General features: G+C 55.7%; 1 protein-coding gene across 1 annotated transcript; it reads left to right on the top strand.

The window, feature by feature from the left end:
• Positions 1–9: 9 nt before the first annotated feature.
• On the top strand, positions 10–14,783 carry LOC119705676 (dual specificity protein phosphatase 22-A-like). The gene is made up of 8 exons (XM_038148395.1): positions 10–52; positions 172–248; positions 1,563–1,596; positions 2,102–2,184; positions 4,987–5,036; positions 8,235–8,309; positions 9,249–9,420; positions 13,392–14,783. Exons 2-8 carry the CDS (start codon positions 228–230, stop codon positions 13,578–13,580), a joined length of 624 nt encoding a protein of 207 aa, XP_038004323.1. The 5' UTR covers positions 10–52; positions 172–227; the 3' UTR covers positions 13,581–14,783.
• The last annotated feature ends 519 nt before the right edge of the window (positions 14,784–15,302 follow it).

Genomic DNA, 15,302 nt, shown 5'->3' with positions numbered 1-15,302 from the left:
CTCTGCTCCCTTCCCTCCAGAGCAGCAGCGGGACCCGCTGGGGCAGCCTCAGGTGAGCTGAGTTTGCCAGGGCTCTGCGCGCTCCCCTCCTGCCGTGTTTCCCTTCCTCCTGCCCTGGGAGGGGGTCAGATCTCGCCATCCTCCCTGGGAATTTGGGGTGTTTGTTTGCAGGTAGCCTTGGAGACTGAGAAACCACCCGAATCCCGATCCCGGGGAGAGAAAAACCCATGGGGACTGGAATGAGCAAGGTACAGGGGGACAGTGGGATGGTGGCCAGCACATTCTCTTCTTCTGCAGCCCCTGGATGCACTTCCCAGGTCCCTAAATACAGCTTTCTGCACCTTCCCCTTTCCCACAGCCCTTTGGAATTCCAAGCACTTCAAGAGAATTAGGAAAGCAAACAGGGATTTAAATCCAGGCTTTATATCCGAGGTGAAGAGCTTGGTGTCTGCAGGTGTCAGAAAAGTGACAGCTGGCATTAAATGCTCAGCCCTGCGGTGGTAAAACCTTGGCATTTTCATCCTCAGGGATAACAGGGGTCCCTGCAGGGAAATTCCCCCCTTCCCACCCTCGGGGTGCGCCCCAGCAATGAGGGAAATGTGGTTTCAGTGCTGCTTTTTCCTCCAGGGCTGGAGGAGGGGATCAATTTCTGTTGCTGCCCTTAAATAACCACTTGGAATGTGAGTCCTCCAGTTTAAAATTAGACTCTGGGACAGCAAGAGAGAGATCAGATCAGGGCAGGCTCCCTCTGCATGGCTCTGGGGTGGTTTAACACCAGGGATTCTCCCCCTGTGAACTCAGCCTGACAGGCAAAGTGCCTTTCACAGCCCCCAGTGCCACCAAACCCTTCTGGGGAGCCCAGGCTGCTGTTGCCAAGGGCTGGATCGGTGCAGACCCTTTTGCTGGACCCAATTTTGGACTCCACAAGATGCAGGGCTCTGCATTCCCCTTCACAGTTTGTGCTGTGCTGAATGCAGGTGTTTGCACCCAGGAATGGGCTGGGGTTCAGCTGGATGTGACCCAGTGCTGCTGAAAAGCCTAAAACTCCTCAAACCAGGGCTCTTCTGCCAGATGGGCACCAGCAAGTCCAGCTGATAACCCGCTCTGTCTTTCTGTGCCTCTGGAAATGCTCCGGCAGGTTCTTACACCCCTTAAACACCCCCAGCTGTCCCTTTTCTCCTTCAGAACCCTGCAGCAGCGAGTTGGAGACCGAAATTCGCAGCCCTGACATCTCTTAACTGCAATAAATATAAATCCTGCTATAAATAGCATCCATCCATCCCCAGCTGGCAGATGCAGCCTTTGAAACTCCAGAGGATCCCATCCAAACTCCTCCCGTTTCTGTGCTGAGTTGTTCCTGAGCTCTGTTCTCCTGAGGGCTTTGGGCTCAGCCTTTCCTGGCTGTTTATGAAGATGATCCATGGATTTGGGTGCTTGGTTTGGCATGGCCTGGGGAGTTCGGTGCCAGGTGTCCTGGCCCTGCTGGAGCTCATTCCCACCACATCAGATGTACCTTGTCCCTGGTGCCATCTGAATTCTCTCTCCTTTTTGTCACCTCCCAGATTGTCACCGGCCTCTACCTGGGGAACATTCGTGGTGAGTGCCTTTCCCTGCCCCTCCGTGGTGCTGCGGGATCCTTGGGCAGCTGGCAGGGCAGGAGGATTCCTCTCCTTGGCAGCCCCATGTGCTCCCAGCTGGGAATCTCAGCATCTTCAAGAGCTCCAGAGCTCCCAAATCCCCACCCCGATTTCCAGTGCTCCCAGTCCGGCCCAGGAAAGGGATGTGCACGGGGAGCTGAGGTCACCAGCCACGCTGGAACCCCAGGAAATTCACGGCATATCTGGAAACTCCCTGGCAGCAAGGACACAAAGCCTTGTCTGAGTTCTCAGGGGAATTTCTGATGCTGGGGATGGCTTTGGGAACCTGCTGAGTACCCAGTGCGTCCCAGGGGGATTTTGCCTGGAAGGGGGTGTCCAATCTCGTGTGGGATGAGAGGCAGCGGGAAGGGCTGGAATGGGGGTCAGGGGGTGGGGGGTGATGGCTGGGGGTGGCCAGTGGGTCCCAGCAGGGCAGGTAATTCCCACGTGGCTCCTGTTTCCAGACTCGGAGGACCATGAGAGCCTGCTGCGGGAGGGGGTGACCCACATCCTGTCCGTCCACAACCGCGCCAAGCCCGTGCTGGAGGTGCGTGCCTGGCTGGGGGGCCTGGGGACCACCCAGGGCAGCAGGAGCTGGGAAGGAACACCCAGGAGCTTCTCCGGGCCCGGGGAGAAGCAACGCTGGATTTACACCGATTTGCACCGATTTACACCTTTTGCACCAACTGGCGCCAGGCGATGCTGCCCAAAGGGGCGCAGCGATGGATTTGGGGAGGGGGCAGCGGGGTGCTTGGGTGGATTTTGGGGGGGCAGGCGGGTGCCCGGTGCTGCCGGGGGGTCCCCACGAGAGGGCGGCGGCGCCCCGCAAATGGAGCCCCGGCGGGGAGGGGACACGGCGGGAGCGCAGGCGGAGCTGGCACTGCCCGCTCGGTGTCCCCGCTGCTCCGGCCGCGCTGGTCCCCGCAGCGCTGCGGGATTCCGCCTGGGGAAACTGAGGCAGGAGGGAGGTGCCCCTGGGGAGGCGGCAGAGCGGTGGGACAGGTCGCTTGAGCTCAAATCCTGCCCGGATGGTTCTTCCAAGTGCCAGAAGCAGCTGCAGGTTTGGCTCCCGGAGGAGTGAGGGGCACGGCTGTGGGGTGCTGGGCACCTGCTGGGGGGCAGGGACACCTTCCACCGTCCCAGGCTGCTCCAAGCCCCGTCCAGCCTGGCCTTGGGCTCTGCCAGGGATCCGGGGGCAGCCACAGCTGCTCTGGGCACCTCCCCACCCTCCCAGGGGACAATTCCTAATTCTCAATCTCCCATCCAGCCCTGCCCTCTGGCAGTGGGAGCCATTCCCTGTGTCCTGTCCCTCCATGCCTTGTCCCCAGCCCCTCTCCAGCTCTCCAGGAGCCCCTTCAGGCCCTGCCAGGGGCTCTGAGCTCTCCCTGGATCCTTCTCCTCTCCAGGTGAGCACCCCCTGGCTCCAGAGCAGAGTTTTCCCAGCTTTTGGAGCATTCCCTGGCTCCTCTGCACTCTCTCCAGCAGCTCCACATCCTCCTGGTGCTGGGGGTGCCTCACCCCAGTGTTGGGATGCTGCAGGGAACGGGACCAGCAGGACCCCTCATCCTTTTGGGGTCACCATGGAGGGGAACCCCAGCAAAACCCCAGCTGGGGCCTTTGCCCTGCTGAGGCGTTGAGTAGCGGGAGTGGGACAGAGCCATGGGGAAGGACAGAGCCACGGGAAGGACAGAGCCACGGGGAAGGACAGAGCCACGGGAAGGACAAACGGGCCAGGGCTGGGCCAGGGCAGCAGCCGGGGCTGGCGAGCACGGGGCTGGGCCAGACAGGGAGCAACGTGCACGGAGAGCTTACAACACTGAGCAAAGCGCACGGAGCGCTTACAATGGGGAGAAAAGCGCCTGGAGCGCTTACACCACGGAGCAAAGCGCACGCAGGCCTTACACCATGGAGCAAAGCGCATGCAGCCCTTACACCGGGGAGCAAAGTGCACGGAGCGCTTACACCACAGAGCAAAGTGCTTGGAGCACTTACACCATGGAGCAAAGCGCTTGGAGTGCTTACACCATGGAGTAAAACGTTCAGAGCACTCATACCATGGAACAAAGATCACACAGCCCTTACACCAGGGAGCAAAGTGCACGCAGCCCTTACACCACGGAGCAAAGAGCTCAGAATGCTTACACCATGGAGTAAAACGTTCAGAGCACTTACACCACGGAGCAAAGTGCACGCAGCCCTTACACCATGGAACAAAGCTCACGCAGCCCTTACACCATGGAGCAAAGCGCACGCAGCCCTTACACCAGGGAACAAAGCGCACGCAGCCCTTACACCATGGAGCAAAGCGCACGCAGCCCTTACACCATGGAGCAAAGCGCACGCAGCCCTTACACCACGGAGCAAAGCGCACGCAGCCCTTACACCAGGGAGCAAATCCCGCGGAGGGGAAGCGGAAGGGCCCGGGGGGTTTTGCAATGTGTCGATCACGGCCCGGGCGGTGACCGCAAACCCCAGCGCCGCTGCCACGGTGGCCCCGGGATGGGGACACCCGGCCCCGGGAGGAGCCCCGTGGTTCATCCCGGTCTGGGGGGTGTGGGTCGGGCTTTGGGGTGGGTCGAGGTCCTTTTGTCTTCTCCACGGTGGATTTGGTGGCTCTTCCCAGCGTGGGGAGATGTTGGGATGAGCGTGGAGCTGTGGGTGAGGCGACGCACGGAAAGCCTGTGGGTCATCCCAGCACAGAGTTATCCCCGTGCCCATCCTGCTCTGCCCCTTCCTTCCCTAAATAATCCAGCTTTTCCAGCCGCCTGGGCTGGAGGGTGGTCCAGGGGGTTGGGCTGCCTGAGCCAGGAGGGACCCGATGGAGATGGGGCAATTCCTGGCGCTCTGGCTGCAGGATTTTCCCCCCACATTTTGCTAAGAAAGGATTAAAAAAAAAAACCCAACCCCCAGATAAAAAGGATCTAAATTTAGCTGCGAGCAGGGAGGATCGAGGAAGCGATGTTTTAAGGAGAGGAAAGTAATGTGACCTAGGCCAGCAGGCAGCAGATGATTTATGGGGTATTAAAAGGACGGGGGAGGAAATAACTCATTGATGAGAGTGGCTTTGTCAGTGCACATCTTCCTGGTGGAGTTTGGGGCTCCCTGGCTCTGTTTTGGGGGGCTCCTGAATATTTTACTTGGCCCCACAGCCTGGCCTGTCCCGTGGGGTTGAGAGGAAATCAGTGGGGTGGGATGGATGCACTCACCCATTGCACTGGAGCAAACCCCAAAGTGGTTTTCAGCTTTTTTTCTCCCCTCAAGGTCAACTGAGGAAGGAAAAAAAGAGAGAGAAATGGAGGATTTTGTGATTCTTGGAGGTATTTCATGACTGTTTTATTTTGTATTGCAGGACATGACCTATCTGTGTATCTCGGCCTCGGATTCATCCAGTCAAAACCTGTAAGTGATTTCCCATCCTTTTTCCTGTTGGCAGCTGTTGGTCAATAAAAGCTCAGGTTGTGCAGGGTGAAGGTTTAGTCCATTCATGCTGTGAAATTTCACATAATCCCTGAGCTTCCCAGAAGCTGGGGTTCATTTTTGTGTGGTAAATAACATTTTAGGGCTTAAAATCTATTTTTAATGCGTGCTTGCAGTCAGGAAATGTGATTTTTCGTCAAGTTTCAGAGTTATTCCGCTGGGCAGGATTGAAAATTGGAGTGTTGGAAAGATGATTTGTATCAGTCTTCAAGGCATTTTTTTAAAGAGAAATTTATTAAAATATAAATTATTTTTTGCCATATAAAGCAATGACCCACGCTCATAACCCTTGGGACGCTGCTTTGGAGATGAAGCTGCCGAGAGGAGCTGGGGGGAATTCCCAGGATTTTGTGGGATGCTGCTGCTTTGGCTGACGAGCACCCATAAATCATCCATTTTGCACCAGCAGATTGGCAAATCCGGGGGATTTTTCTCTCCAATCAAACCCTAAAAAGCATCAAAACTTAATTTCTAAGTCCCTGCCTGTGGAGGTGCTGGTTTTTCCAGCATCCTTAGCAGCAGCCGAGCCTGGGGGTGGAATCCTGCTTGCTCACGCTCCGGCTGAGCGGAAAGAGAAGCTTTACAAGAAAACCCTGCCTCAGCAAGAACTGGGATTTTTGGTTGTTATTTTTTCCCCCTTCGCTCATTTCTTTGCGCTCGTGGCGTGTCTACGAAAGGGGAAAAAAAAAAAAAAAAAAAAAGGGAAAAAAAAAAAAAAGAAGATAAGGCTGCCTGCAGGAAGGAAGAGTTATTCAAGAAACTATTTTCTGCTTGTCAGTTTATGCCTTGGATTTCACAATCCTGGTGAACTTTGTGTCCTGCTTGTGATTCGGGAGCTCAGCGGCTCTCGGCGCTAATTCCACTCCCCGATCCCACGCTTGGAGCTGGAAAAGCACAGGCAGAGCTTTCCCTGTGGGAAGAACACCCGTGGAGTGGGAGAGGATGGAGGGGGGAGCCAAATTCCTTCGGGATGTTGGGACAGGGATGCAGGCTGGAGGCACGAGCATCGTGTCCTTGCAGGCAGAGAACATTCCTGCTGCTCCTGCTGAGGGGCTGAAGGGCAGGACTGGGACCTGGAGAGTTTGGAGCTGAGCGGGCAGCACCTGCAGGCCCTGAGGGATGTTGTGTGCTCTGCGAAGATCAGCAGGACAAGCAGGGAAATCCCCTGGGACAAGCTTTTGATGCCTTGGGAAGGCTGAGCTAGAGCAGAGGCTGGACAGAGCTAAGGAATAAAGCAGGGATTCATTAAAAGGATCTCCTCCATGGATGCACCTGGGGCAGCACAAGAGCCCAGCCAGGGCTGCACCCAAGGTGAACCAAAATGGTCCCAAAATGAACCCAAGGTGAACCAAAATGGTCCCAAAATGAACCCAAGATGAACCAAAATGGTCCCAAAATGAACCCAAGATGAACCAAAATGGTCCCAAAATGCACGAGCGCTCCCGGGGTCTCTCCCTTGGCTCAGCTCTGCTCCATTTGCACCTTGCAGTTCATTGTCCCGTTCCAGCTTTAGCCCAGGCACTCCCACCCTGCTTGTTTGTCTCTCTCCAGCCCACGCTGTTTGTGCTCCTGGGCTGAGCTTTGGATCATTTGTCCTTGGTGCCCAGCTGGAGCAGGAATTGTTTTGTCTCTCTGCTCTGTGCAGAGCTCAGCATCCCCTGATGTGAAGCTCAGAATTACACACTAAAGCAGCACAGAATGTGAAAAATAGAAAAGCCAAAACCTGAGGCATCACTTTGGGCAGGCAAAATCCTCCCAAATGGTGATGCTCCATTTGCTGGAGGATCCTTGGATTGACATCTCCTTCCAGGAATGAGAGGCTCAGTATTTTTAGCCTGCCTGTGATGTCAGACACTCCCTCATCTCTCCTCCTGTTCCTGGGGAGCAGAACCCCCTGCAATTCCTGAATAAATTCATCCTTGGCTCCTCAGAGGGCGCCGAGCCCAGCGCTCCAGGGCAGGGTGAAGAACAAACACCCTTCCCCATGGCCCAGCAGGGATGGAGGAGGTTCTGGAGAGCTCCCAGAGGGAAAGCAGCTCCCTTGGCAGTGGGAATAACTGCGGGAGGTCAAGCCTTGGCTTCTGAGAAATCAGGAAGGCAGCGTGGGCTCACGCCCACCCCGTCACGCGGAGCAGAGGAAGTCCAGCGCTGCAGCAGAGGTGCTGCCAAAGAGACCCTCTGCTCCGTGGATTTTTTTTTTTTTTTTTTAAGGTTGGGATTAAATGTGTGAGATTTTTTTTGTCTTTTTTTTTTTTTGTTTTGTTTGGGTTTAGATGTTTATTGTTTTTTATTTATATTACAGTTTCACAAATTGTGAGTTTTCTAGCACTTTAATAAGTTAAAAATGGAGCTGTGTCTCCTTTTTTTATAAGGATTTTTAAGGATAAACTGTTTTATTGAGAAATGATACTTTAATTATTTTTATTTTTAACTTAATTATTATATAACTAATTTTTAACTTAATACTTGTGGCTTGTAATGTGGATTTTTAAATTTAATTACACAATACTACTTAAACTTACAAAGAAGGGCTAGTTTTTGTTTCAAAACTTTTATTTTCTTTTATATATATTGCTACATTCTAAAACCTTAAACTTTAGGTTTTCTACTACGTGATATTACATATTTTTATTTAAACAACATACTTATAATTTTAGTTTTTCTATTTAAATTTGGAAGCTTTGATCAGTTCTGCTCCATTTGCACCTTGCAGTTCATTGTCCCGTTCCAGCTTTAGCCCAGGCACTCCCACCCTGCTTGTTTTTCTCTCTCCAGCCCACGCTGTTTGTGCTCCTGGGCTGAGCTTTGGATCATTTGTCCTTGGTGCCCAGCTGGAGCAGGAATTGTTTTGTCTCCCTGCTCTGTGCAGAGCTCAGCATCCCCTGATGTGAAGCTCAGAACTGCACACTAAAGCAGCACAGAATGTGTAAAATAGAAAAGCCAAAACCTGAGGCATCACCTTCCCCTGGCAGAGGAAGGATCCCTGCTCCCACCCCAGGCTGGTGGCCTCAGGGCGGTGGAAAACCCTTGGGAGTGACAGTGCTGCTGTTCGCAGAGTGTCCTGGTGCCCTGCAGGGACAGCCAGCCCTTCCCTCCTCACCTGCTGCCTCTCTCCCTCAGGCTGCAGCATTTCAAGGAGTGCATCCAGTTCATCCACGAGTGCCGGCTCGGCGGGGGAGGCTGCCTGGTGCACTGGTGAGAGCTGCGGGGACCCTGACAGCCCGCCTGCCTCTGGCAGCTGGGGAGGGTGCCTTGGGGAGGCTGAGCTAGAACAGAGGCTGGACAGAGCTACAGAACAAAGCAGGGATTCATTAAAAGGATCTCCTCCATGGATCCACCTTGGGCAGCACAAGAGCCCAGCCAGGGCTGCACCCAAGATGAACCAAAATGGTCCCAAAATGAACCCAAGGTGAACCAAAATGGTCCCAAAATGAACCCAAGATGAACCCAAATGGTCCCAAAATGAACCCAAGATGAACCAAAATGGCCAGAAAATGAACCCAAGATGAACCAAAATGGTCCCAAAATGCACGAGTGCTCCCGGGGTCTCTCCCTTGGCTCAGCTCTGCTCCATTTGCATCTTGCAGTTCATTGTCCCGTTCCAGCTTTAGCCCAGGCACTCCCACCCTGCTTGTCTTTCTCTCTCCAGCCCACGCTGTTTGTGCTCCTGGGCTGAGCTTTGGATCATTTGTCCTTGGTGCCCAGCTGGAGCAGGAATTGTTTTGTCTCCCTGCTCTGTGCAGAGCTCAGCATCCCCTGATGTGAAGCCCAGAGCCACCCACTAAAGCAGCACAGAATGTGAAAAATAGAAAAGCTCAAACTGAGGCATCCGGGATGGGCTCCCAAAAAGTGCCCTTGGTGTTGAACATCCCTGGGGAGGGGGAGGAAGGCGAGGAGGAGGCACAGAGCAGCAAGGAGAGCCACGGGAAGGCCTTTGGATCCACAGGGCTGGCTGCTCCCTGCACTGACCACCTGAGCATCCGAGCTTGAGGAGGGGACAGGGAGGTGACAACAGCAGTGAGAGAGCTCCTTATCCCCTCCAACCCACGCTGCTCACACCCCAGGCAGGGGCTCTGCATCCCGGGGCTGGTTCCTGCGGGATCCCCTCCCTGACTGGGCTCCTCGGCACCCCAGCCTGGCCGGGGTGTCCCGCAGCACCACGCTCCTGGTGGCATACCTGATGACAGTGACAGAGCTGGGCTGGCAGAGCTGCCTGGCTGCCACCAGGGCCGTGCGTTCCTACGCCAGCCCCAACCCCGGGTTCCAGCAGCAGCTGCAGGAGTATGAGAGCACCCTGCTCCACGAGGTGAGGCTCTCTTGGGCGCATTTTGGAGGGGTTTGCAACCGGGCACGGCTCCTCTGCATGCAGCTGTTTGCCCCAGCTGGATTTGGGTTATCACCTCAGGATTTGGGGGTTTGTGTGCAACAACAAAAACAAATGAAAAAAAAAGAAAAAAGTGCCTTGGTGTTGTGTGAGTGCACTTTAAAAAGCTCCTGAAAACCCCAAACTTGAAGACCCCAAGCTTGAAACCCTTGCGTGCATTTTGGAGGGGTTTGCAACCAGGCACGGCTTCTTTGCATGCAGCTGTTTGCCCCAGCTGGATTTGGGAATGTCGTTTATCACCTCAGGATTTGGGGGTTTGCGTGCAAAACAAAAAGAAATTAAAAAAAAAATTGCCTTGATATTGTGTGAGTGCACTTTAAAAAGCTCTTGAAAACCCCAGACTTGAAAACCCCAAACATGAAAACCCCAAGCTTGAAACCCTTGGGTACATTTTGGAGGGTTTGCAGCCAGGCACGGCTCCTTTGCATGCAGCTGTTTGCCCCAGCTGGATTTGGGAATGTCGTTTATCACCCGAGGATTTGCATGCAAAAACGAAAAGAAATTTTTTTTTAAAATTGCCTCGATATTGTGCGAGCGCACTTTAAAAAGCTCTTAAAAACCCCAGACTTGTTTTCTGGAGCTGGGATGCAGCAGGAAGGATGGGAGAGCAGTTTGTCCCTTGGGAACCTCGGGAAGGAGCTGGGCCAGTTCCCGGGAATGCAGCGGGGAGAGGGGGAGTGGAGAGGGAGGAAGGCTCTTGGGAGGATGTTGGGCACGCTGGGGTCTGCCAGGGCTACCTCTGCCACCAAGCGCCCTGCTCCCAGGGGCAGGTGGCAGAGGGAGCAGGTGCGGGTGGGGAAATCTCCTCTTTCCTCCCCAAAACCAGGAGGGGCAGCAGGTTTTGGGAGAGCAGGGGCTCAGGCTGGCGGGGTTCCCAGCCCGTGCAGGGGAGGGAGGATGGAGCAGAGCCCAGCTGCGTTCCAGCAGCCGGGAGAGCGCTCAGTGCAGGGGTCAGAGCTGCTCGTTTGACCTGGAAAGCCTTCGAAAGCAGAGGGAAAGGCTTTGGAAGGCAAAGACCTTAAAACGCAAAGGGAAAAACCTTGAAAAGCAAAGGAAAAGGCTTTTAAAGGCGAAGGGAAAAAACCTCAAAAGCAAAGGGAAAGGCTTTCAAAAGCACAGCTCCCACCTGGCTCTGCAGCTGCCTCCAGCCTCCCGCTCTGGACCACGCTCCTTCACCCATCCCTGGGGTCCCAAACTTCCCGAGGGACACAGCCACCTCTGCAAGGAAAGGGGAACGCTGGAGATGTGTGCAAGGGATGCCACAGCTCCTGTCACCCTACACCCGCTGCCAGCCCCGGGGGCAGAGTCCCCTGTGCACTGCAATGGCCCCGTGGCAAACAGGGGGTCCCTGTGCTCCCCCTGGGCCCTTGGGGGGTTCCTGTCCTGGCAGGAGGGAGCAGGGACAGCCCGTGACACTGTCCCCAAGGCCGAGTTCCCTTCCCCGGGTGCTGTCACGCGAGGGATGTGGCCCTGCCCCGTTATCACCAGCTGGCAGAAACGCCCCTGCAGGAGGGTGGAAAATGCTCCTGGGGATTACAAAACACCCGCGGCGCTGGAGATTCCCTGCGGGGCTTCCCCTGGCTGGGCCAGCTCTGCCCAGCCCTTCCCACGCTCTGGCCCAGCACGGAGCCTGCTGCGGGCTCTGCTGCGCCCTCCCTCCATCCCCGTGATTCCTCCTGCTCCCAAAATCCACCCTGGGCTCAATGGACACCAAAATTTCCTCCCTTTCCCTTCCAAGCTGCTTTTTGCGTCAGCTCACAGTTTTGCCAGTGGCTTTGCAACCCTTTTCCCGAAACAGCCAAGGCACAGCTGAGGGTGGAGGTGCTGGGATGTGTTTTCCTGTCCGTGGGATTTAGCAAGAGCTGCTTTTTCCCTTGAAACTCCCACCCGTGTTCCCTGTGATGTCAGCCCTGGGCAGGGAATGGCCCCCGTGGGTGGGAAGCCTCAATCCTTGGTGGTTCAAACCTTGGACCTTCTGGGGACCTCCTGGGGTTGTGGTGCCTCAGTTTCCTTCGGCTCAGGGAGCTCAGATGGGAGGAAGGGATGGGGAGATGCTCCAGCCTCGCTGCTGGAGCGTGCAGCTGTGGTTTCAAGCTGGCAAACGGGGCTCCTCCGGGCTGGAGGGATGAAGAAGGAAGGAAGGGACCAAGAGCAGCAGCAGGATGAGGGGTAGGGTTAGAAAAGGAAGCCAGTGTGGATGTCACAGAGGGGCGTTCTGGTGACAGACCTGTCCCCCGTGGTGCTGGCACACCGTGGCCAGGCTGCCTTTGTCCCCCTGATGGGCTGGGTGCTCCTGGCCTGGGGGAGGAGAGGAGGAGGAGGAGGAGGAGGAGGAGGGCAGGGGTTTGGTGCCCAGCACTGCAGGAAATGGGCTGGAACCACTTCTTGCTCTGGCTTTAAGAGGAAACGCCTGGCAGCTTCCCCCCTCCTCCTCCTCCTCCCTGCTGCCAGGATGGCTGCTGAGCCCTGCTGGGTGCCAGGCAGCCCTTCCCACGGAGCTCCGTCCCTCTGGATGGCTGGCACAGAGGGGATGTGCCCCCCGTGAGATCCTGGCATGGATCTTGCCCCAAATCCTGCCCCAAACCCTCTGGGTCTCACTTCCCAGGGGTGTTTTCCAGCAAGGAACACAGGTCTGGCTCTCAGGGCCGCCCTGGGCAGGGATGTCCCTGCTTGCAGGTGGCAGCTGTGTGACAGCCCTGGTGAGTCCTGCTGTGGGAGGGAGTGGATTTGGGAAATCCAGACATTCCCAGTGGAAATCCCCCCCGGCCCAGCTGATTTTCCCTGGCTGCAGGAGAGGGGGATACCACCAGGGTCACTCTAAAGCATTTTTTCCCTTGTGGCTGCTGCAGTGCTGAGCTGCCAGTCCTGCTGCCCTGCATCCCATCCTTTTCCTGGGACCTCAGAGGCTCCTGCCCATTCAGGAGCCCAAACCCACCGTGAGGGCCCCTCACCCTGGGGGTGCCAAGGCTGGGCAGCTCACGGGAGCTGCTTCCCTCTCCCCCTGGATCCCCTGGCTGCATCCCGTCCCTGTCCCTGTCCCCATCCCAGGGCTCCAATGCTCGGTCCCTCTCTGCACCCTTTGCGCCCACAGGTGCCCTCCATCCTTCCCTCGAGGTGTTTGGTGTTGCTGGGTGTGCTCCTGCCGCTCATCCCAGTAATTCCTTGCTGGAGCAGCTGGATGCCAGCTCCTCAGGGAGGTGGCAGAGCCCCTGGGAGCCCTGGAATGGTGAATCCTGGCAGAGCTGCCCCTTCCTGCCCACGCTCCTGCCTGCTGCAATTTGGGGCTGTCTGGCTCTTTCCTCATCCCAGCAGTAACGGGAACAGTTCCTCTGGATCATTCCTTGCTTCCAGGCCTCAGCCTGCTGCCAGCTGGCCCCTGGCCACCAGGATGCTCCTGCCTCCGCAATAATCAGGATCAGTGGGGTGGGAGGCTCCCCACAACCTCCCGAGGTGCTCTGCCATCAGACCTGCCCCACCTCGCAAGGACCAACTCGGTCGTGCTGCTTGTGGGGAGAGAAAAAAAAAAGCTTTGGGAAGCATTCCTTACGGGAATTCAGGCGCACGAGGAAGCAGCAGCAGCTTCTTGGCAAGGAGGAATAAATAAAGCTGCCGTCCCAGCTGCAGCCAGTGCGGGAAGCTGAGGGTGCTGCCAGCTCTGTGCCGGGCTGGGGATGTGGGGAGTGCTGGCATGGGGGATCCACTGCGTCCGTGGGGTGCTGAGTGTGAGCTCCTGTGGGATTTGGACCTTCCTGACGCTGGCTGTGCTGGGGATGCAGCAGGAATTGCTTTGCTCGCTGCTTGCCAGCGCAGCTGCCGCAGCCCCGCTCTCTCTCTCTGGGCTTTCTCAGCTTTTCAGGTCACCCTGACAACCTCTCCTGCCTTTTTCCTGGCAGTACCGCGCCTGGATCCGCCGGGAATACGGCAGGAACCCCTTCCAGGACCAGGAGGAGCTGCAGCGCCTGCTGGGGGAGCAGCGGGCGGGGAGCGGGGATTGCTCCTGGCCCCGCTGCCCGGCTCCCACCTTCCCCCCGCCCTGGCACGCAGGTGGCACCGCTGGTGGCAGCAGATGGACGAGCAGATAAGCAGCCAGGCTGTTGGCCCTGGGGCTTGGAAAACTCAGTTTTCCCTTTGCCAAGCCCCTCCAGGGATTCGTGTCTAGGGCACAAAGCTGCCAGCACCAGCCTGGGCTCCAGGGCTGGAGCAGGGCGACAGGAGCCACAGACCCCTCTGTCAGCTGCCAGCCCCAGTGAATGGGCGACAGCGCCCTGCTCTGTCCCATTGCCCCGTTCCCAAGGGATTCCAGCCCCTTCTCCACCCTCAGAGCAGCAGCCAGCCCCGTCCCTCTCTCCTCATGACAATATCTGGGCTGGCAGGGCGCGGGAAAGGTGGTGCAGAACTTGGGAATCCAAGGTGGGAGGAGATGGAGAGGGGCCACCTTGTCCCCTGCTTCCCTGAGGAAGGAGGGGTGAATCCTGGGATGTGGGGGTGCTCTGAGCCTCAGCTGGCACCCAGTGGGGTGGGGAGAGGGGCTGGAGGTGTTTTGGGGCTGCCCCTTGCTGTGCATGTCCTTGGCAGGTGAATATCTGGCATTTTCCTTATCCCAGCCCCAGGGATAAGGGGAAAGGTAAACCCAGATTTATCTTTTATCTGGCATTTTCCTTATCCCAACCCCAGGGATAAGGGAAAAGGCAAATCCAAGTTTAGCTTTTATCTGGCATTTTCCTTATCCCAACCCCAGGGATGGGGGAAATCCAGCAGTGCCTGTCCCACGGCCTCCATCCCTGGAGCCAGAGTGGGTTTGGGATTTCCCTGAGCCCCTTTTAAATGTCCCTGCTTGCCAAAGAAACCAAAAGCTTGGTTGGATTCACTCAACCCATGGACCAATTTAACTCTGTCCTTCTCCAAAAGCCTTTTTGATACCTAAACCCTGTGGCCATGTCCAATTCTTCATCCCAAACTCGGATTGTGCTTTTCCAGAGCTTTCTTTGGCAGGAATTCCCCCCCTCTGCCTTACGAGGAGGGTCCCACATCCCATGGATTCAGCCCTTCCACACATTCAACCCTTCCGTGTCATCTCGGCCTTTTGCTATAATTACCCTGTTTGTCCACTCAAAAAATGTCTGTTCTGCAATTCCTTCTAAGAAAAAAAGGGATGCAAAACATTTCTAGGAATTCTCTTGATGAAGATTTTCGGGTACTCATCGTGTGACAGCACCAGGGGTGACTCACCCTGCTCCTAATAAAGAAAAAAGTGATTAAATCCTGAGGGTGCCTGGACTTGATTTGTGGTGTTCCTGGTGGGAATACACAGATGGACTGAAATGACCTCCCTGCTTCCCATTTTCTTGATGAGAACCACCAGCAAAATGAAAAGTTTTAAATATTCTGTGTTTAGCCATGATGTATAGAATTCCAGGGGGGAAATAATGTTTTTTTTTCCCATTTATTTACATGCATAAAAGGGTCCCTGTGGCTGTTATTCCACATGGAAAGCAGTTAATGAGGTGGAGGCTGCTGATGGAGTGGGCTGAAGGGAGGCTGAGCAATCAGCTCAGGGATCAATATTGGATTTCAAGCCTCGGTTTTCATTTTAGGAAGCAGAAAAATGGAACTTGCAGGCAGGAAGAGAAAAGAGAAGAGAGTGGGAGTTAATAGGAAGTCATTGGAGATGGGTGATAAGCAGAGATTAGGTGTGCGGGAGGCCAGATAAGCTCCACAGCCCGGGCTTCAGACATTCCCAGGGAACCACAGCACCACAGCAAAACCTGGGAAAACCCCCCAGATTTGGGGAATCACAGGGAATG

The sequence above is a fragment of the Motacilla alba genome, chromosome 11, assembly GCF_015832195.1.
Source record: "Motacilla alba alba isolate MOTALB_02 chromosome 11, Motacilla_alba_V1.0_pri, whole genome shotgun sequence".
Lineage (NCBI taxonomy): Eukaryota > Metazoa > Chordata > Aves > Passeriformes > Motacillidae > Motacilla > Motacilla alba.
This window is presented reverse-complemented; position numbering and strand designations above follow the sequence as displayed.

Bases quoted from the DNA above. Each gene is read 5' to 3' on its own strand.
- LOC119705676 (XM_038148395.1), top strand. From the start codon at position 228: ATGGGGACTGGAATGAGCAAG. The intron at 249-1,562 runs GTACAGGGGGAC...GTCACCTCCCAG, and splicing joins TGGGGACTGGAATGAGCAAG to ATTGTCACCGGCCTCTACCT. The intron at 8,310-9,248 runs GTGAGAGCTGCG...TCGGCACCCCAG, and splicing joins GGAGGCTGCCTGGTGCACTG to CCTGGCCGGGGTGTCCCGCA.